Source organism: Nothobranchius furzeri, chromosome 15 (assembly GCF_043380555.1).
Source record: "Nothobranchius furzeri strain GRZ-AD chromosome 15, NfurGRZ-RIMD1, whole genome shotgun sequence".
NCBI classification, from domain to species: domain Eukaryota; kingdom Metazoa; phylum Chordata; class Actinopteri; order Cyprinodontiformes; family Nothobranchiidae; genus Nothobranchius; species Nothobranchius furzeri.
Genome location: NC_091755.1, coordinates 30,629,472 through 30,652,268, shown reverse-complemented (window position 1 = coordinate 30,652,268; position 22,797 = coordinate 30,629,472). Strand labels below are relative to the sequence as shown.

General features: G+C 44.2%; 1 protein-coding gene across 5 annotated transcripts in view; it reads right to left on the bottom strand.

Moving 5' to 3' along the window:
- Window positions 1–22,797, bottom strand: part of LOC107390723 (TOX high mobility group box family member 2) — a 117,511-nt gene that overhangs the window by 66,131 nt on the left and 28,583 nt on the right. For 3 of the 5 annotated variants that reach the window (XM_070544663.1, XM_054745795.2, XM_054745797.2), the window contains exon 2: window positions 7,194–7,271. The exons of the other annotated variants lie outside the window; for them this stretch is intronic. In XM_070544663.1, coding sequence (XP_070400764.1) covers window positions 7,194–7,271 — 78 coding nt within the window. The remainder of the gene's footprint in view (window positions 1–7,193; window positions 7,272–22,797) is intronic. 5 annotated transcript variants of the gene reach the window in all.

Below are 22,797 nucleotides of genomic sequence, written 5' to 3'. Positions count from 1 at the left end.
TGTGGAGTGTGTCGAGTTTGGTGGCAGGAGAATATCGTCTCTGCTTTTTGCGGATGATGTGGTCCTCCTAGCTTCATCCAGCTCTGACCTTCAGCTCTTGCTGGGTAGGTTCGCGGCCGAATGTGAAGCGGCTGGGATGAGGATCAGCACCTCCAAATCTGAGACCATGGTTCTCGACCGGAAAAGGGTGGCTTGCCACCTCCGGGTCGGGGGAGAGGACCTACCTCAAGTGGAGGAGTTTAAGTATCTCGGGGTCTTGTTCACGAGTGAGGGTAGGAGGGATCGGGAGATCGACAGGCGGATTGGTTCGGCGTCTGCAGTGATGCGGACGCTGAGCCGATCTGACGTGGGGAAGAGGGAGCTGAGCCAGAAAGCCAGGCTCTCGATTTATCGGTCGATCTACGTCCCAATCCTCACCTATGGTCATGAGCTTTGGGTAATGACCGAAAGAACGAGATCGCGGATACAAGCGGCCGAAATGAGTTTCCTCCGTAGGGTGGCCGGGCACAGCCTTAGAGATAGGGTGAGGAGCTCGGACATTCGGGAGGGACTCGGAGTAGAACCGCTGCTCCTCCGGATCGAAAGGAGCCAGTTGAGGTGGTTTGGGCATCTGGTCAGGATGCCTCCTGGACGCCTCCCCGGGGAGGTGTTTCGGGCATGTCCTGCCGGCAGAAGGCCCCCGGGTCGACCCAGGACACGTTGGAGAGGTTACATCTCCAATCTGGTCCGGGAACGCCTTGGGGTCCTGCCGGAGGAGCTGGTGGACAAGGCCGGGGAGAGGACGGCCTGGAGCTCCCTAATTGGGATGCTGCCCCCGCGACCCGGACCCGGATAAGCGGAGGAAGACGAAGACGAAGACGAAGAAGGTTCAGGTCTGGCCATAGCACAGAGTCGGCTCTACTTAGGGTCTTAAATGATATCTATCAATCACTAGATCAGTGTACATCTGTGGTGCTTCTGTTATTAGATCTGACGGCAGCTTTTGACACAGTTGACCACGCAATTCTACTTGATCGCTTGGAACGATGGGTTGGGATCAAAGGGTTTGCTCTGGATTGGTTTAGATCCTATCTCCACAACAGGACATTCTGTGTTAAACTGGGTGATGTTTTTTCTTCTTGGGAGGGGCTCCGCTGGGGGGTCCCGCAGGGATTGATCCTTGGTCCTATTTTGTTTGCAATTTTTCTGCTTCTTCTGGGGTCAATCTTTCGTAAACATGGCCTAGCGTTCCATCTCTATGCTGACGATTGCCAGATTTACTCTCCATTGTGTCAGGAGAAAGGTCACTCTATTCAGTCCTTTGTGTCCTGTCTTAATGAGGTAAAGTCTTGGCAAATGGCCAACTATCTGTATCTGAATGAGGGAAAGACAGAGTTCATTGCTTTTCACCCCAATAGCAGGGCTGTGGGTTGTTATGTTGATCTTGGCCCTCTTTCTCCCTACTCAAAACCAGTTGTCACCAGTCTGGGGGTGAAAATTGATGCTGGACTTAAATTTGATGCTCACATCAACTCTGTGATCTGGTCCAGTTTCTTTCATCTGAGACGCCTTGCAAAAATCAAACCTATGCTGTCGAGAGCCCACCTGGAGCGGGCGGGTACTCCATGCTTTTGCAATTTCTAGACTTGATTACTGCAACTCTCTCTATGCAGGGTTGTGTCAGTCATCACTGCGTCACCTACAGGTTGTGCAGAACAGCGCAGCCAGGTTCCTGACTGGGACCAGGAAACGGGACCACATCAGCCCGGTTCTGGCCTCCCTGCACTGGCTTCCGCTCTGTTATTGTTCACACTTTAAACTCCTCGTCTTTGTTTACAATTTCATCCAGGGTGATGCTCCCCCCTATCTAGCCACACTCCTGAACAGACATTCTCCATCACGCGTTCTGCGCTCCTCTGACCAAGGCCTGCTCGCTGTCCCTCGTTCTAGATGTCGTACTCGCGGGGACCGGGCTTTCTCAGTCCTAGCACCGTCACTCTGGAACCAGTTGCCACCCTCAGTTAGGCTGTCCCCATCTCTGCCAGTCTTTAAGAGTCGCCTAAAAACCCACCTCCTCCGTTTGGCGTTCCCTGAACGTGTTTGAATTTTGCCCTCTTTTATGTTGATTTTATTTCCCTGTTTTCATTGGTCTCTCTATCCCTTGTTTTACCCATTTGTCTTCTACTTTAATGTTTTACCTTTTTTGCACTATTTGAATTGCTTTTATTTTCGATTTATTCATCATGTTTCACATTTCTCATGTACCATGTTCAGCGCCTTGGGCTTCCCGACAGGAAGGCGCTTTATAAATAAAGCTTTGATTGATTGATTGATTGAATGATTGATTGATTGAACTTGTTCACACACAGCTGCTGCACCACTAGGGTCACACCATCACCTAGTATTGTGTGTCCCCACCTTAAGGTGCTGCAAAACTAATTTTCATGAGCAACACACCACTCGTGTACATGGATATACATCAGATACAGCAAACACTCATGCAGCCACTTCCTGTTTCTCCCAGGTGGATGTTTCTGGGATTCTGCACAGATCCATCATTAAATTCCTTTTGAGAAACATGGGGATGATTTAGTGTTGCATTCATTGCTAGAGACATGCAAAAAAAAATCTGTTTACTGGTTTTGCAAAGGGGATATTTTGTCTCGCCGACAGTGATGCAGTAACTCATCAGCTCATTAAAGCACAACACACATAAAGCAGCATATTTTTCATGAGATAAGAAGCTATAGCAAAAAAACAAAAAAAAAGCTTTAACCACTTCCGGCTTCACCTATATGTTTTTGGGATGTGTGAAACTTTAAAAGAAAACAACAAGTTAAAGTTCTCATTCATCCACTCTGCTGTTGCTGCACTGGAGAAAAACCACAAAACAGAAGCCACAGTCAGAAACAGCAATGGTGAGAGATGTGAGGGGAGATAGAGAGAGAGCAAGGAGGTGTGGGGCAGGTGGGTTGCTGCAAAAGAAACGAGAAAAAAAGTTGCTTCCTCTAAGAACTTGGGTTCGCAACCATTCACAGAAGGATCACAATTTAAACAGACCCTTTATTAAAGGGAAACATAGAGCTTTGGCTTGCTTTTAGCACCCCCTAGTGTCTGTTTGTAGAACCAAAAGCAAAACTAATCTCGCTGTAAGTTCATCTTTTTAACACCTTAATCTCACAGCTGAAATGTGTCCCCAGCCTTCATTAGTGTCTGGAGAAGTGATTTGTCACTAAATTAAACAATTCAGCTGTGTTCATGATCCAAAACATGCAGGAAACCGGAATCAGCGCCAGATAAGTCAGCTTAATTTTTTTCTAAGTTCCAACAGAGCGACCTGCCAGTCTGAATTTGTAAGTGGAATATTCTGGCCACAGGGGGCGATAAGAGCTATATTGCCATTCGTTAACCCTCTAAGGGTCATTTTAGCATATACTGGCTCAAGAAAATAATTTAAAAATATGAAAAAGTTGCAAAGTATCCCTTTAACACAAAGTTTAGTAGCTGGGAGAGTTTGATAAGATTTTTTTGTTTCACTTTCTATTTTTGACGGCATAAATTGTTCTTAGATTTGCTTTATGTTCCAATTACAGCATTATGATACAAATGACAAATTAATATTTAGCAAAAGTAACATTGCCCCTAATTATGTCTGAATTTAAATATTTATAAATAATTTAAAACAGGTTGGAAGTTTGTTTGAAAAAGGCTAAACTATATGGATAGTGACCAAGGTTAACACACTAAAGTGTGCAGTTCTTCTAAACTAAATCTTAATGTTTCTGATTTGTTAAAGAACCCAAATGTGATCACAAATAGGTGTAATCGCACACTAACAGTGTATCATCGGTGTCATCAGACTGCCTTTGCAGCAACTGGCAGCAAAGTGCAAAAGAGGTCACAACCACTGAGTGAGCCACGTGTGAGCGCATGTGCAAAGGTACAAAAGAGAGGAATATGTCAAACCGAAGAGCCACCCACACAGCCCCCCTCATCCTGCTGTGGTGGCCTTCAACGGCCTCACACACTGCTAGGAAACACTCACAATCAAAATAGCATCAAAAGCAATTAGCAGCCAGGTCCAGCAGGTGCTTTGGTGCTATACTTATCAACACGGGCTTTGCTGGGGGGGAAATAAGTTATCCCACAAGTCTACCTGACAGTCACACTGTGGTGTGAAAATACACACGTGTGAATTTGAAGAAGAGCACAAAAAGCATCTGAGAATGTCTCTACGTGAGTTTCTGTCAGTGAGGTTTTAGAGGAGGATGCAGAGCACAAGCCACTTCTAACTGACTGGGATAAACAGTGATGAGATGAAGATAAAGGGCACAGTGAATGTCACATTACCCCAGCCCTTCGCCTCTGCTCACCACAGCATCAGATAACTGCAGAGAGAGAAAAAAGTCTGGCTTCCTCTAGCATAGAATTGGTTATCTTACAGCAATCTACTGTGCTCTTGGCTTTGCACATAATGACAAAATGAAAGAGCAAAACGGAAAAGAACAAAAATGGCCTCAAATGTGATTGTTTTGCCTAAAACTATAACATCTCATTATGAGGCACGTAGATACATCTATTTCTTTGGATGCTGTGAACTTAAACATGCAACAAACAACAGAAGCGCACAACAGCTGCTGAAAACTAGGCTGTAGTGAGTTCACATTCAAATAACTAGCGTAAGATTTACAGATTAACACAAAATGTTGTTTACAGTTTATTGATCTGACAAGTGCACTCAACTAAGTCTGATTGGGAGATAGATCTGCAGCATGCCTTCCATAAGATTCACCAATGACATTCTGTTATTACATTATATTTTTGGTCAGACCAGAAGCAGCCGCCCAGCTGCAACACAATCACGTACACATAAAGCAAAGAACTTAACAAAGACTGCTTTCATTTAAATGTGAAATGAGAAAACACGAATAAGTCACAAAACTACAATACAAAAATCAGCACCAATTACCGGCAAATGCCAAGATAAAAACATGCATCCACTCAATTAAATCTGAAAAAGATTTTACTTCTGTGAAACATTTAGTTGTCATTTTAAGACATTTTGAAGTGGATGCTGTGCAAAGGAAGCAGCACATTTAATACAGTTTTGAAAACAGACCCTGAAACAACATGGCAGAATCATTTCTGTGTAAAAAAGCAGTAACATCACCAGCTTTACATGTAAATATGGAAGAAGCGGATCAGAAGTAGCTTTGTGTGTTTACATGTATGTATATTTATTCTTGTTCGAAAATAGTAAGATGTTGTCTACCGCAATAGCAAGATAGGTGTATTTAATTAAAAGTAGCTAAATATTGAAAACTGACAGAAAATTCTGTGATTTTCCAAAAAACTACTTCAATTCATTTAGGTGTAAATCGAGTCATTTTTTAAAGCAAAAACATGAAAGATGCAGTTAATAGAGGGATGTTGTAATAACTCGTTGTCATCTGCATAAAAGTTTAAATTAGCATTAAAAACGTTAGTTTATGTATAACATGAATAATAATAGTCCTAGAAACAAGCCCTGGGGGACACCTTTTCTTTTTAAGAGAGTCGGAAGTCATAGTTTGAAAAGTTATTGTCTGAAATTCTTAAATACCTTTCACGATGATCTTTTTTCCCAGACATGCCCTGGTAGTGTGACCTTACTTTAACTGCATCTGTGGGATATTTCACTCCTTTGATGATTTAGCTGTGTGATTAGGATCTTCTGACATCAGTGCTACATTCTTCTCAAATTACTCTTTACATTCACACAATGTAGCCACAGCTGTCCTGAGGCACACTGAGGGAGGCAAGACCTGTCAAGCACTGGCACCACCGGTCCCTCGGACCACCACCAGCAGGCACGGTGGGTTAAGTGCCCAAGGGCACAACAGAAGCATTCACTGGTCGGAGCCTGGATCGAACCTGCAACTTTCCCATTACTGGACAACCCGCTCTACATCCTGAGCTACGCGGTCCCTTCACATGAACTATGTGAGTGTTGGTTAAAAAGTTTTATGAGTTTTTCTGGATAATTTGCAGTATTTTGAAATCATATCAATTTTCCTTTATTATCTACAAAAAAGCACAACTACAGAACTTTTTCTTAATGGTAACTAAATGAAATGCTTCATATTTTTTAAAACTCATCCTTTAGGAAAGATTTGGGTTAGATCTTCACAAAAACAAGTCTAAAAGTGAACTTCGGACAGAAACAATTGGTTTGTGCCTGATTCTTTGCTTTGACTTGTTTTAGTTTAAACCACGTCAACTCCCTTACCTTTTCAAATTTAACATGTTAAAGGTGTGGAACACTGAAAAACTATTTTTCAAAAAAGTTTTCAATAGTACGCCAGTTATTGCAACCGTCGGCTGCACAAAAACGGGCATAGTTGCTCTGCATTGAATTTAGAGAGAGAGGAGACCCATCCAATATGGTGGCGATGCTGTTATGCTCTCCAGCGCTCAGTGGGACATCTACATATTCATGTCTATGGTACACAGCTGTTATCCAATCCAAAATAAGACTCCATTTCCTGCCTTCTGAAGCTCAGCTGTGATGTGGCTCACTTCTAGTTCCTGGAAATGGTGCACCAGTTTTTACCTCCCCCAAATACGACTAACAAGGTATTAATTCCTACTAGAGACCGCTGCAATACCCATAACAATGCTTTGATTTTCTGGTTAGGTTTATGCTAATGAAAGGTTTTCATACAGCTAATTTAATAATATAGAATTTAAAGTTATAGAACATTTTTGCTCTCTCTCTCTCTCTCTCTCTCTCTCTCTCTCTCTCTCTCTCTCTCTCTCTCTCTCTCTCTCTCTCCCCCCTTTGCTCTTGCAGATGGTCCCTGTGGGCTTGTCTTTCAATCCAGAGTGAATAACCCAGCACAGAGATGAATTTAGATGAACATTAAGCCGTATCTCATTATCTCTGTTACAATGGTTGGACAGAGACATTGTTTGGGTTTTAACAATGTGAAATTTATACATGCAAATTTGAATCTCATAGAATACTATTATTTCTGAGACTGGCTGTTCATCGGGTATAGCTAACCAATATGTGCATCTCCATGAAATATTTCTACTCAGAGAGAAATCGGATTTCAAATCTCTGTTTGGTGCTTCTACAATTCCAAGTAGATACTTGAATGTTTGTGTTTCCATATCAGATGAATAGAAGAACGTCTTGGAGAAAAGTAGGGGTTTTAGCTATTGTTTCTCACCATAGAAATGGCCAGTCTTTTCCTAGATGGATTGATGCCTGAAGAGGGGACAGTGTGGAGCCTAACACTGTACTGGGCCTGTGGTTAGAGATAGAAAGCAGGTAAAGGAAGAGAAAGAGCAGACAGAAGTAGAGGAAAACACAAGATGCCAGGGCTTTAGTTTGCAAGGTACAAGCATGTTTCTTCTTCTGTGTTTGCTTTCCCAACTGATCCAGCAAATGAATGGAATTGGAGGAGTAATGACAGAGTTACAGTGATTTTATGCGGTGCTCTGCTAAGAGAAGAATGGAGGTTAATGAGATGACAACCCCTTATCCACCTAACATGCCACCTCCTTCTTCACACCGCCCTTCACTGACAAGCATATTATACACAAAACCCTTACGAGAGTGGGACTGAAGGCTGGCATTGAGACAAAAACAAAAAACACCCATCTAAGGTCAGAAATAAGCTCTATATGTAAGTCAATTTGCCTTCAAAAAGTGAAAAACTATGTAGAAATACATCATTTCCCATTTGTCTCCATACAAGAGACGATTATGATGACATGCTTGTTAATAGCGCTGGTAATTTTCATGGCACAATGAATGTTGATTGTGAGAGGCCTTCATTCAACCAAGATAATGAAGAGCAATTTATGGTATTTTAATGAGAAAAGTCTTCAGTAAGCGTATAGTCCAAATGAGGATGTAATAATCATATAACAGCAAATGTTAGGGATACAGCAAACATGGTTCATCATGTTGGTAAAGCCATTTTGTGTTCCAAATTATTCAAATGATAGAAAATTTAATTAATTTAAACAAAATCAGAACAAGCAGAAACGTTGTGAAATTAACGTGCATTGTTTTCTATGTTTCATTTTGTATCCAGATTGAGAACGATAACCGGATTGGTGCTGCATCTGCAGTGATGTGGGCATTGTACCGGACTGTTGTGGTGAAGAAAGAGCTGAGCCAGAAGGCAAAGCTCTCAATTTACCGGTCAATTTACGTTCCAACTCTCACCTATGGTCAAGATCTTTGGTTAGCGACCCAAAGAAGGAGATCGCGGATACAAGAGGTCCCAGGGTATCTGGACTCTCCCATTGAGATAGGGTGAGAAGCTCGTTCCTACGGAAGGGGTTTGAAGTAGATACACTGTTTCTCCACAAAAAGAAGAGCCAGTTGAGGTGGCTTGGGCATCTGGTTAGGACACCTCCCTGGTGAGTGTTGGACACACTGGAGGGACTATGTCTCTCGGCTGGCCAAGGAACGCCTTGGGATTCCTTCCGGAGGAGATGGCCCAAGTGGCTGGGAAGAGGGAAGTCTGGGCCTCTCTTCCAAGGCTACTGCCCCCGTGACCCGACTCTGGATAAAGGGATGAAAATGGATGGACGTTGTATCCAAATATGGAACTAAAGGTCAACCACCCGCAGTCTTTAAAAGTATCATTGTTGTAATTAAATCTACTGCTAAACAAATAGGTGACCATGCAGCAACATTGTGAGAAATACACATACACCTGGAAATAGTTTTCAAATCAGGACACTGGCCTATTGAGATTGACAGACCACGTGACTTACGCGTGGTGCATTGTAGGAAATGAGGACGGAGGGAGATTTAAAAACCCGGAAGACAGTTTTTCTCTGTTGGGCTTGGTGTTTACATCTCCAAACAGTCCTTCTGCGGTGTAAACTAGCAAAGGAATTTAACCTCTCTTAATTCACAAGGATGTATAAAATGAAGGAGACTGCTCCCGGTCCATACAAAGACAGGCTCCACGCAAAATCTAGAGAAAGGTACGAGGAGAAGATCAAAGGATTAAATGGGTTAGAGCCCTACGAACACAAAGACTGGAGCAAAGTGTCACACCCGGTCATGTCTCCCCGTTTAGTTCAGCCTTGTGTCTCGTTGATTACTCCCACCTGCCTCTCGTTTCCCAATCACCTTAGCTCCCAACCCTCCTGTATTTAAACCCTGTCTGTTCTTTGTACTGTGTCGGATCATTGTTTCATTGTCCAGCGTGCTTCAGTATTAAAACCCTTTGAATGTGCTCACCTGTCTGCCTGTTTTCCTGCTCCGCATTGGATCCTCATCTCAGCTCCGTTCCTCTCAGCAGCGCGCTGACAGAATGATCCGACCCACACCCGTTGTGAGATCCAGCGAGGAGATTCTCCCGTGGGAGCACCTGCTTCAGTGGCTCACTCCGAGCCACCACCCAGCTTCTCCATCGCCTTCCCCTGCTTCAGTTCTGCCTCGCCGAAAACGCCGTCCTCGGCCATCAGCCGCAGCAATCCTCGCTGCTCTCCCGGAACCGGACGAGGGGTCGGACCGGGAGCCGCTTCCGGATCGCTCCAGCTTCGTGGGCACCCGCCTGGCTGTGTGCTCCCCGGGAGTTGGCCCACGGCGTGGGGAGGCATGCCGGGCTCCACCGCAGCGGCTGGTCCCTGGACGGAGCCGCGAGCTCGCTGCAGTTCTGGCTCAGTGCGCCAACTTGGACACGCCCCCAGTCAGACCAGCAGTCCCGTCTCCGGTCCAACTAGCGCCTTCGTCATCTGCAGGCGGAGGAACCACGCCCACAGCCCAGCTGATGGAGCTCCAGGCGGAGCTTGACCGGATCCGCCAGCTCGTCAGCCTCCAGGAGAGTCACCTGGACACTCTATACTCTATCCTCCCCGAACCGCCAGGAGAGGAGTGAGCCCGTCCACCCAGCGGAGCTCGCTGGTCTCCGGGCTGAACTGGCCCAGCTCCATCGAACCCTCAACCTCCAGGAGCTTCAGCTGGACGGGCTGTCCCCCCTGCTCTCACGGCTTCCAGCCCTACCAGTTCCACCACTTCCAGTCCAGCCTGTCCAGGCAGCCCCTCCTGCAGCTGCCTCGCCTCCACTCCAGAGGGCCCAGAAGCAGAAGGGACGGGCTCAGAAGCAGAAGGGATGGGCCCAGAAGCAGACGGTTCCGGTTCTGGCCCCGAAGCGGACCGGTCGGCCCCAGCAGTCGGCGGTCCAGCAGTCGGCGGTCCAGCAGTCGGCCGTCCAGCAGTCGACGCCCCCGGACCAGAAGTCGACGCCCCCGGACCAGAAGTCGACGCCCCCGGACCAGAAGTCGACGCCCCCGGACCAGAAGTCGACGGTACAGAGGTCGACGGTCCAGAGGTCGACGGTCCAGGGCTCTGTGGCCGACGCCCCTGCCAGTCCTGTGGCCGACGCCCCTGCCAGTCCTGTGGCCGACGCCAGTCCTGTGGCCGACGCCTCTTCCTCGTGTTCTGAAGTCGACGCCTCTTCCTCGTGTTCTGAAGTCGACGCCTCTTCCTCGTGTTCTGAAGTCGACGCCTCTTCCTCGTGTTCTGAAGTCGACGCCTCTGATGACGTCGCCTGTCCAGAAGTCGACGCCTCTGATGACGTCGCCTGTCCAGAAGTCGACGCCTCTGATGACGTCGCCTGTCCAGAAGTCGTCGCCCCTGATGACGACGTGTCCGAAGTCGTCGCCCCTGATGACGACGTGTCCGAAGTCGTCGCCCCCTCCTCTGATGACGACGTGTCCGAAGTCGTCGCCCCCTCCTCTGATGACGACGTGTCCGAAGTCGTCGCCCCCTCTTCTGATGACGACGTGTCCGAAGTCGTCGCCTCCTCCTCTGATGACGACGCCTCCTCCTCTGATGACGTCCCGTCTGATGACGTCGCCTCCTCCTCTGATGACGTCCCGTCTGATGACGTCGCCGCCACGTCCGATGATGTCCCGTCTGATGACGTCCCGTCTGATGACGTCGCCTCCTCCTCTGATGACGTCCCCGAAGTCGGCTCGTCTGACGACGTCGCCGCCTCCTCTGATGACGTCCCCGAAGTCGGCTCGTCTGATGACATCGCCGCTGCCTCGTCCTCTGGAGTCGGCTCGTCCGATGACATCGCCGCTGCCTCGTCTGGGGATGCTCTTTGCACTCAAGAGGCCGACGCTCCATCCAGCCCGGCGTCTCCACGGTCTCCGGTTCCGATGGTGGTTTTGAGGGCAACGCCGGCCCAGCCTGCAGTGACTTTGTCGCCGGCCCAGCCTGCAGTGACTTTGTCGCCGGTCCAGCCTGCAGTGACTTTGTTGCCGGCCCAACCTGCAGAGCTCCTCTTCTGCCGCAGGCGCCGGCCTCCAAGGGCCCGTCGCCTCCTCATCTGCCGCAGGCGCCGGCCTCCAAGGGCCCGTCACCTCCTCATCTGCCGCAGGCGCCGGCCTCGAAGGGCCCGTCGCCTCCTCATCTGCCGCAGGCGCCGGCCTCCAAGGGCCCGTCGCCTCCTCATCTGCCGCAGGCGCCGGCCTCCAAGGGCCCGTCGTCTCCTCCTCTGCCTCAGACGCCGGCCTCCAAGAGCCTGTCGTCGCCTCCTCCTCTGCCCCTCTGCTGGTCCCTCTGTTCCTCTGGGCCCTTCCTCCTGGTTCCCCTCCTCCCACCCTGCTCCTCGTTCCTGTGGGCGTCTGGGATCCGCCCCTTGAGGGGGGGGGGGGGGGGGGGGGGTACTGTCACACCTGGTCATGTCTCCCCGTTTAGTTCAGCCTTGTGTCTCGTTGATTACTCCCACCTGCCTCTCGTTTCCCAATCACCTTAGCTCCCAACCCTCCTGTATTTAAACCCTGTCTGTTCTTTGTACTGTGTCGGATCATTGTTTCATTGTCCAGCGTGCTTCAGTATTAAAACGCTTTGAATGTGCTCACCTGTCTGCCTGTTTTCCTGCTCCGCGTTGGATCCTCATCTCAGCTCCGTTCCTCTCAGCAGCGCGCTGACACAAAGACGTTAGCGTGTTGCCCAACTTTACTCACGCATACATATATATATATATATATATATATATATACACACACACATATATATATATATATATATATATATATATGTGTGTGTATACATATATATGTATATAACAATATATATGTATATATAACTATATATATAACTATATATATATATATATATATATATATATAACTATATATATATATATATATATAGTTATATATATATATATATATATATATATATATATATATATATATATATATATATATATATATATATATATATATATATATATATATATATATATATATATATAACTATATGGTGCTAAGTGTGAGTGCATACACCCATGAAGTTTCTAGTAACGTCAGATCTCTGCAACAAACCCAAGTCCAGTTTACCAACGGGTGGCTGCAGGGGCTTGAAATGTGCGGAGTTGGACTGAAGACCCTTGTGCGCATGAAGGTAAGTCAACCTTTTTCTCATGTAGATGTTATAATTACTCTCAACAAATCCGTAGATGAAGGTTCTAATAAAAATCAGTTGTTTCTGTGTGATGTCATTGCTAAAAATAAGGGGTAATTGTTTAATGTGGAAGCTAAATCTTTTTTTTTTTTGACTCTAAACGCTTTGTTTTATAAGGTGAATATGTACTTAGGTACTTGTTTTAGAAATTAAGTTAAAAGCTTTTTAATTGGCTTGGAATTTAGATTTTGTTTTTACATGCTGAAAACACGGTAAACAACACAAATACTTAGTTAGGAGGCTGTACATTTGTTTACATATTTAGTGTGAAAGCTACAGATATAGCTTAGGAATGCTATACTTCAGTTAGGAAGGAGATTGTTGCTTTTTCTAGTAATGTTTAGTTGAATATGTAATTAGCACATTATTTAGATTAGGAAGCAATAACTTCACTTGAAAAGGTGAATGAAAAATGGAACCTTAAGAAGGTAAAGAATAATTCTGGTATGAATTTTAATTATGAATTGGTGTTGAAGAAGCAAAAACAAGTTAAAAAAAATACATTTATTCACATACCGAGTTTGCTAGTTAAAGACTTTGTTTTGGAGTCTTACACTTCAGTTAAGAAGGTAACTACCTTTTGGGGAATCAACAGTAAATGTTTTCTATGTAAATTGCACATTACATCTTTAATTTTGGAAGGTATACAGCCACTTTCACCCATAACCATTTATGTTAGTTAATAAAACTACGGACTACAGAGCTGTATTGTGGCAACAGCGAACTTGGAACGGATACACGTGCACAACTTTTTCTATAAGGTCAGAAAGAAACAAAATAGGCTATAGCTTAAATCTTTGACATGCTCATGACTCATTCAAGAACAAAGCTGAGCTGTTACACAGCACTTAAATGTAGTTTCTCAAAGTAACACTTAGATAGCTGGGCGGCTGTACAGTATAACCATCCAGAACCACAACATTAACCGAATAACACCTCTAAGTGTGTAAACCCTGCAAATTTTTTTAAGTCTGTCATGAACTACTTGTATATAAAAAAATGCACACTGAAAGTATATACCCCAATCTGAGAACCTCAGTTCTGATACACATTTCTCTGTGCTCACTGATTCAGGTGAATCACTCTATGCACCTCAGCCAGAAGCCCCAGCAGCCCTGGGTGATCCTAACGTCTACTGGGGAGGTGGACAGTGCCCATTGTACATGTATGGCCGGTGTTGCAGGAGAAATGTGTCCATGTGGCAGCTCTTCTATACAAGATTGACACTGCTGTCAAGGGGGGGGGGGGGGCTGTCCCTCATACCTACAGTCCTTTGCGGTTTGAAGCCGGAAATGACGACACATTTTCAATCTCAATTCACTTGCATAGAGGGGGCGGGACTTAAAGCTTGTATTGTAACCAGCCACCAAGAGGTGGTCATGTTTTTTCGAGCTACTGTGTTGTTTATTTTAGAGCACAGAGTGCTGCTAAAAACCAGTTGGACCTTCTGAAGCTTCCCCCATGGCTGTCACGTGGTGGCGTGTGGGTGTCGATGTTGAAGAAAACCTCACTGCCCTTTGAGTTGCATTAGCGGAAAACCAAAATGTTTAGATAAAACCCTTCAAGAGTTTAAACTGAAGGTTGCAACGACAAAATTGCATGACACGGAAATTTAACAAAACTTTCAGATTCGAAAGATGAGCCTCAGAAAAGCTTTCACCAGTTAAATGAATGAATGAATGTTTAAACCAATGACATTTGCATCAGCCTGTCTGACAATAAGTACGCAGATGCAGGTGCAGGAATCATTACCATCAGGTACATTTGTCTGTTTCATAATGAAACATCTAAAGGCTGATTTTGTGTTATTTATGCACGACCTCGCCCTCGCTATTCATACAATAAAAATAATAAACAGCCGCGTGGTTGGCTGCTACATCCCACATATTCAGGAGAGGCAGATTCATTCTAATTTGAGTCAAATATTTATGTTAGTAATGATTTGATTGGTTTAGAAAAAAGAAACATAAATCATAATAAAAAAAACATCATAAAATAAAAGCTTAACCAAAAGCAAAAATGGAGCTGATAATGGAACAGCGAGCCACTCTCGGCTGGAGAACAATGGAAGACAAACAGCTAGTCATTAGCACCTATTGTGAGTCTTCAGAGAGAGTAATTTGTGGAAAGCCTTGTGCATTTTAAACAGAATAAACTGAAGATCCCTAAGAACACAAACTCAATAAAATAATAACAAGCATTTCACCTCAGCGCTATCTGAGTCTCTCAATTATTTACAGCTAATGAAGAGCCTGAGGCCATATTCTGCTATATCAACCATCCCAGTGTGGTTAAATCAGCTCGCTCCAACACTTTAACACATTTGCTCAGTTATGCAAAACGTCCCTGCTGTGAGGTAGGAATGAGGACATCAAACTTTCTGCCACACGTTTTAAAAGCCCCGAATTCCAACCAAATTCATTTAGAAAATAGCTACAGAAATTAAAATCTAATTAATGCGGTGTAGGGATGCAATAAAACCATGTTTGCTCATATTGTGGTGTCTTCCCTCTGCTGCAGCAGCATCACCGGCCGGTTGACTGCTACCTGCCATGCAGCTGCTGAAATAGACATTTTATGCGTCTTCTTTCGGGGTTTGCATTCATGGGTGTGCGTGCTTATAAATGCATAAATAAATAAATAAATAAATAAATAAATAAATAAATAAATGCACATATTTTCTGTCTGCTGTCCACTCGCAGCAACGCGACAAGTTCTATTCTTAACATTTTAACGCTCAATCGGGAGAAAATACAACACCTCCACGAGGTAAGGACCCATGACATCCAGATGTGATCACAAGTGTTCGGCTGAGAGAAATTAAAGTGCAGAGGATTCCCATTCCTCGACAGCTGGTGAATTCCTATAAGGCATGACGAAAAGTAAAAAAGAAGAGAGGGGGAGTGTTTGAAAGAAAACATATACTATTTTCATTTCAGCTGCTTTAGGGATTAAGGCTCGGGGCTCTAGAAAAAACACTGCATTAAAATAATCCACCATTTGCATGTTTTATCTCACAAAGGAGGCTCACATAGACACGCATGTAAACCAACCCCCACGGCCCCTCCCTACCTTCTTTTCCTCAGTCCCCTCCCCCATTCCGGGTGAGAGCACACACACACACACACACACACACACACACACACACACACACACACTGTCATCGTTACACACACACACACACACACACACACACACACACACACACACACACACACACACACACACACACGCACACACACACACACATTGAGATCAACCTGCTGCCATCTGCTCTACGCGCTCTGTACAATCCTCGCAGAATACATTATTCACTGCGATACATCACACCACATTTCCTCAATGTCATAGCCTTGTGCTGAAGAAGAGCGAGAGAGAAAGGTGGAGAGCGCAGAGCCAAACAACTATTGTACTGATGAAAGAAAAAGAGGAGATTTGGCCCGTTATGTTGGAGAGCAGCAGAGAAAATTAAACTCAGGTTTATTTGACTTTCAGGTGAAACAAGGCTGTCAGTGAAACATGCTCCTTTTTCTTCTACCTGCCAAGATTACAATTCCAAAACAAAGAGGTTGGAGTGTGAGAGCAAAGGATAACAGCTACTGGGAGGAAGGGGCACGCACACAGAAAAGTGCAGAAACATACATCTGCAGAATGCAAAACTTGAATTCCTGCTCATTTTTGCTTGTGTTGCTTTCTTTTCGGATACTAATGTTTCTCCCAATCCTGCAATTCGCAACCGTCTGGCCTGCTTGAAATGTTCCCTGCGTCAATGCACCTGGTTGAAATTATTGCCTCCTTAACAAAGTAGAGTAATTTAATCAATCAAGCAGAGCTTGCAGGACGGGCTGAGGTGTTTTCAGGAGGGCTGTACCTCTGAGACGGCACATGCCAGTTTTCAGCAGAAAATGTGCAAAAGCAGAAATTCCTCTAAGTGGAATCCAGCCCCCCAATAACACACCTGTCATAATGTTTCATGTTAAACTGTCTGCTGTGGATCTGGTCCATCATTTATCTGAGCTGAATCTGCCCTCTGCAGCAGTTTTGTGTTCATGTCTATGTGCAAATCTCAGCTTGCATGAACATCAGACATCAAGACGCCTTCGGTTTATCAGCGGCGATGTACTGAAGCTTTGATGTTTCATGAAACTATTAATCCCTGCCTAGTTTTCTGCATGCAATTAGGATAGAGCTTTAATGGGATTATAGATAAATATTGACATAAATTATAATGACACTATTGTAGCTGCAATTTGTGAATGAGTATAAGGAAGTAGAGCATAATATAATAATCAGAGGTGTGGACTCAAGTCACATGACTTGGACTCGAGTCAGACTCGAGTCATTATTTTAATGACTTTTGACTTGATAAAATCTATAAAGACTTACGACTTGACTCGGACTTGAACTCCAATGACTTGTGACTTGAATCGACTTGCATCTGTTGACCTGATGATGAATTGAGCATACTTGATATTTTAGCACAAAAGTGGCACGACATGGACAAAAATCAAATATCATTCTTCGTTCTGGGTTAGATTTACTGCTAAATGCAGCAGCACTTTGTTTATAATCAGTTTCAGTTGCACTCTGCTTGTTTGAGCAAATAAATGAAACTTTAAGAAGCTTTATTTCTGGAGTTAATTTATTATCATTGTCATGAAATTGAAGTTGGACAGATGATTTGATTATCACTTGAAAATTCTAAGTTAAGGACTTTGGACTCGACTTGGACTTGGCTGTCGTTGACTTGGACTTGACTCGAGACTTGGCTGGAAAGACCTGTGACTTATGTGTGACTTGCAAAGCAGTGACTTGGTCACATCTCTGATAGTAATTATTAGTCACATTGATCAGTCTGTAAAGGTAAAATAGCTTCATCCTGACATTTACCGCATCACAAGTTCAGTTTTACTGAATAAGATTCATTCAGACTATCAGATGATACTAATATTAATCTAGAAACATTTGGTTTATCTGTTTGTAAACGTAAATAAAATACACAGATTATTATAGAAATCCATATATTTGGCTTCATGCCAACAACACACGATTTAGACATCTTAGACAACCTGCAGAGTCTAGTATTTAAACAGGAAAATCAAGGTTTCGAGAGTAAATATTTGACTTACATCTGTCTACCAGATGGTGATGGAGGAGCGTGATGCACAGAGACAGCGTGGCTTCGTGTTTTCGTCTTCAATGGATGTCGCCTTGGCTACAAATGTTATATTTGTCATTAAGATTTTTATAATTAATATTAGATTCCATTCGGAATGAAAAGGCCACTCAGAAACCCCTCTTACTGTTTTATTCTGTGTGATTCACTTCTTTGCTTTTTCTTTCTTATTCTAACTGGAAACACGGGAGGGCATTCACTTATGATAGGTATGGTGGGTTTGTTTACTGTACATCTCCCCCTGAGTCTGTGTGCTTCTGTGCTAATCCTGTACATGTTTGTGATTATGTGTGAGTGTGTGTGTGAGTGTGTGGGTGTGCGCACGCGTGTGTGTGTGTGTGTGTGCGCGCGCACGCGCGTGTGTGTGTGTGTATCACTGGGCTGAGACGGTGCAGAGAGAGCGAACAGCTGGCAGGCCTGCACTTGACTGCGTATTGACCTGCTTTGCATTCACCTGTTATTCAGCCAAACCTAATGTTTCCACTTGGCGCTGCTGCAGCTGAGCTGCAATTAACCTCGTTGCGAGTGCACAGCCACCAAGTCTTAAGTCATTTGTTGAAGCAGTTTGTCGAACTTTTGCTAAATGTCACTCTACCCAGAAAAATGGTAGAATTTTCTTCCTTAGAAGAATGAAGAGAGAAAAATAAACTGCCAACCTTTCTCACATTTACAGATTCAGAATAGTATTTATTTTTCTGCTTTAGTTCTTCAAAAGGTTGCACAGGATCTCCTGATTGCAAATAACTCAACTTTTAAAAAATGCTGCTTGTCTGATTTGCATCACCTGAATGGCAGGAATGATAGCGTCATCCAGCACTTTCCTTAACTACATTCCACTCCTCCACTTTGCCGTCTCTCCGTTTTTTCCCACACTCTCCCTCTCTTTTCCCAGATGCCCTCTCAGCTCCTGTCTGTGTTTGGGTTGTGACTGTGAGGGGTCACTGCCTGCCTTGTCTCACACGTGGAGCGCTCTGTAAGTGAATGTGTGTGTGTGTGTGTGTGTGCATGTGCGTGTGTGTGTGTGTGTGTGTGTGTGTGTGTGTGTGTGTGTGTGTGAAATGGAGAGAGACAGATCACAGTTATCGGATAATTATATGAATGAGAGTGTAAGAACATGAGGAGAAAAAAAAGAAGAGTGTGAATTTATCCCAGTGTGTGAGTGTCTTTCCCACAGTGTGTGTCTCAAAGTGTTCGAGTGTGTACACTTTGTGTGTGTATGTGCCTCGCAAAGCTCAGTGCCAGGTCTCTCTAATGAGTCTGTCAGGGGCTGTTAGCGACGGCGTGCTCCCCTGGCTCAGCGCACTCCTACAGACACACTGTGATTAGCCGGGCCAACGGCACGCCACCGGGCCAGATTAAACACTCACCATGCCGCCAGGGAGCACACACACACACACACACACACACACACACACACACACACACACACACACACACACACACACACACACACACGCAGACATTAGAGTAAGCAATACACCCAGACAACACACAAGCTCGTGAAGGCACACAGCTTCATCTACATGGTGCCTATTAGCCTGATGTGATACAGTAACACGTACGTGCCCTCCAGAGCCAGGTGTTGATGGCGGCACTATTAAGGATTAATGAGAAACATAAACAAAACACAAGCCCATCTATGACACAGGAAGGAAAACAGGAGCATTTCATTATGCCCTCCACCAATATCGAATTCTCGTCTGCCACTAATTTTGAACATCACTTAGAATTAAGGCCAGCCCTTCTGGCTCCAACAGCTTTCAACGTCTTCATTAAAGTGACATGATTCACTAATTACAGGTAATTACCCTTTAATGAGCTGCGCAGATGAATGAGAAGATAAGCAGAGGAGGGCGAGCATGACTGCACATCAGTTTTCATTCCTCTAAAAACAAAGGTAAATGGCCTGTATTTGTATAGCGCCTTCTTAGGGTTCTGCGACCCCCCAAGGCGCTTCACAACACAATCAGTCATTCACCCATTCACACACAGGTGGAGATGAGCTACGATGTAGCCACAGCTGCTCTGGGGTGCATTGACAGAGGTGCGGCTGCCAAACACTGGCGCTACCAGGTCCTCCGACCACCATCAGTAGGAAAGGTGGGTTCAGTGTCTTGCCCAAGGAAACAACAGCAGAATTCTCAGGTCTGAGCCGGGATCAAACCTGCAACCTCCTGAGCCACTGCTAAAGAAGTTCAGGCTGACTGAGTTACAGCTTGATCCACATCAAGTCATCCTTTTCGGAGAGGAAGAGCTTGCATTTTTAGTGCAGTTTAGTAAGAAACACTTTTATTGTTTAAAAACTAAAAGTTTCACATTAAGAAAACAAAGAAATTATTATTATTTTTCATCTGATGTTAAGCTTTCTGATCTTATATTTGATCATGTTAATAATTAGTTTTAGGGCATGCTTCAATAAAAACATTGGGACTTAAATGTGCTCTAGGGTCTGACAAGCCATTCAAAGGGTTAAAAGGTGTTTTTATTGTTTAATTTAAATACATTTTCATGCTATTAAAAGATAAGTTGGCAATTTTCCCAGTATGTCATATCAGCCAAGCAACCTTCCAGCCATCAGGTGAATAAAAGCTCACTTTTGTTCAGAATGATGAGCTGACTAGTCTGAACGCTGCCATGATCAGGGTGAGTTAACGAAAAACCCCATCTCCCAATTTATACATCTGTTCATGCACACTGGGTTAGTTCTTAATAGCTTTTAGCTCTAAATGCACCATAAATGCCACATTTTTCTGCTACTGGTGATGTTTACGGTTATAAATAACACTTTGACACAAAACTGATGGTGTAAAGGTTTCTAAAATTATTTTAGCACAAAACTGACATCAAAGTTAGAAGAACGATCCTTTTTTCTAATTGTAAGAATAACATTTGTTCTAGCCGTTAGCTTGTCGGTACGGCTGGACATAAACTCTCTTTCTCCAAAGGAATACTATGCAACTGTTTCATATTTTTACATCATTTTCTTGAGCCAGTATGTGCTAAAATGACCTTTTACAGGGTTAATGAAATGTCACTCAAACCCCACCTCCCCCTGTGGCCAGAATATTGCACTTGCAACTTCAGAGTGTCCGCCTGGTCCCTGTTGTGACTTAGTACAGTGGAGGCGACGTGCAGTCTGCTTCCAGCATGCTCCCTGCATGTTTTAGATCGTGAACACATCGGAATGTTTTTAATTTTGTGATGAAGTGCTACAGTAGAAACTAATGAAGGCTGAGGAGACATTTCAGCAGTTAGAATAAGGTGTTAAAAAGACGAACGCACAGCGAGATGTTTTAGTTTTGGTTTAATTAACAGACAATAGGGGGTGCTAAAAGCAAGCCAAAACTGCCTAGTCTCCCTTTAAACTTGGATTATGTCTACAATTAATAAAAGTCCTTAAAATAACAGCATAAATGCATGTGTGCACATTTCTAACAAGAGAATTAGCCGCTGGTGTAAATTTCTTTTGTTAATGTTTTGGAAGGTGTGCATTAGTTGGAGCACGTCTCCATGTGCACCTATGGAGCCGCATTTAGTCAAGTTGCAACAGATAAGGAATGTGAATTAGATCAAAACGACAGCTGAGTTTGGTGACCGATGTGGCCGAGTAACTTAATGGTTTTGGGTTTGATTCAGGAAAGACAGAAATGCTCTCAATAGATTTTTTCTATTTTAAGGATGCAAAAAAGTTGTTTCAAATTAAAATAGCTGCAAAATTCAGTGTGGTCGACTGTAACTTCCTGGGCGCTCTATACGTAGTGTTTAAGTGGAGGTGGGGGTCTATGCCCCCCCTCCACTGAGCGCCCTAACTTGGTGTGGAAGACCTGACGCTGCCGGGGCAGACGGCTCCTCTGATGGCGTTTCCTTGCCTTATCTTACTTGGCTCATCTGGACTCAGCCAAATATAATTTTTACTTGCGTGCGTGTGTGTGTGTGTGTGTGTGTGCGCATGCGTGTGTGTGTGCGTGTGTGTGTGTGTGTGTGTGTGCGTGTGTGTGTGTGTGTGTGTGTGCATGTGTGTGTGCGCGCGCGTGTGTGTGTGTGTGTGCGTGTGTGTGTGTGTGTGTGCGTGTGCTTGCATATGTCTGTTAATGTTTTTAACCTATTAAGGGGAATCTGGGGTCATTTTGTAAAGCACTTTGAGTAGCACTTTGTTTGAAAAGCGCTTTATAAATAAATCTGATTGATTGATTGATTGATTGATTGATTGATTGACTGATTGACTGATTGATTGATTGATTGATTGATGATTGATTGATTGCAGGAAACTTTGACCAGCTTCTTTAAATTTATGAAAGAAGGCCTTATGCAGAAGACGACACTCTCCAATTACATGCAGGAAGTTGTGTTTGCAGGTGAAGGTAAATAAATATAGCTCCACATTCGACTTTTAATCCTGATGACTGTAGACCAACATAGGAGGAGGCAGCAGTGGTCATAACACCAACAAATGTGGGTTTTTCCAGGGTCAGCATTTAGCAATAATATTACTGTCAATGTTAAGAAGTGAGAGGTGGAACATAATAAAAGTACGGGGCTGAAGAGGGGAGTTTTTCTAGCAGCGAGGGTGTGGGAGGTGCAGACTGTAAACTCAAAAACAAAGGAGAGTTCATTGTTCACTTGCTATTTAACAAGCGGAAACACTTATTTTTCCTCCCTTCTCTGCGTCAGAAGTGAATATGAGATAGATTTAATAACTTGCCAAACAGGGAGTTTCTTATCTAAAATCTGAAGAGAGAGAGAGAGAGAGAGAGAGAGAGAGAGAGAGAGAGAGAGAGAGAGAGAGAGAGAGAGAGAGAGAGAGAGAGAGAGAGAGAGAAAAGTCCCTACATGAAGAAGCTGCACCAATTTTCCTCTCTTTCTGATTCTTCTCCTCCCCCTCTCTTACCGTCTCTCGTGCCAAGTGGCCTATTTTTACCTCTCCATGTGGTATCTCATGGTTTTCCTTGTCACCACTACGTTTCCTGTCATCAGAGTGTAGTTACCGTTACACTTACTGCAAAAGGTACAGGCACTGGTGTCTAACTGCCTCTCACTCTTTTCAGATGTGGTCAGAGATCCTTATCTTCTTATATACAGGAGTGTGGCCTTAACATCTTTTTTATGTTGTCCCCTTTTGCTCCTTCTTTAATTAAAGTAAAAAAAGAAA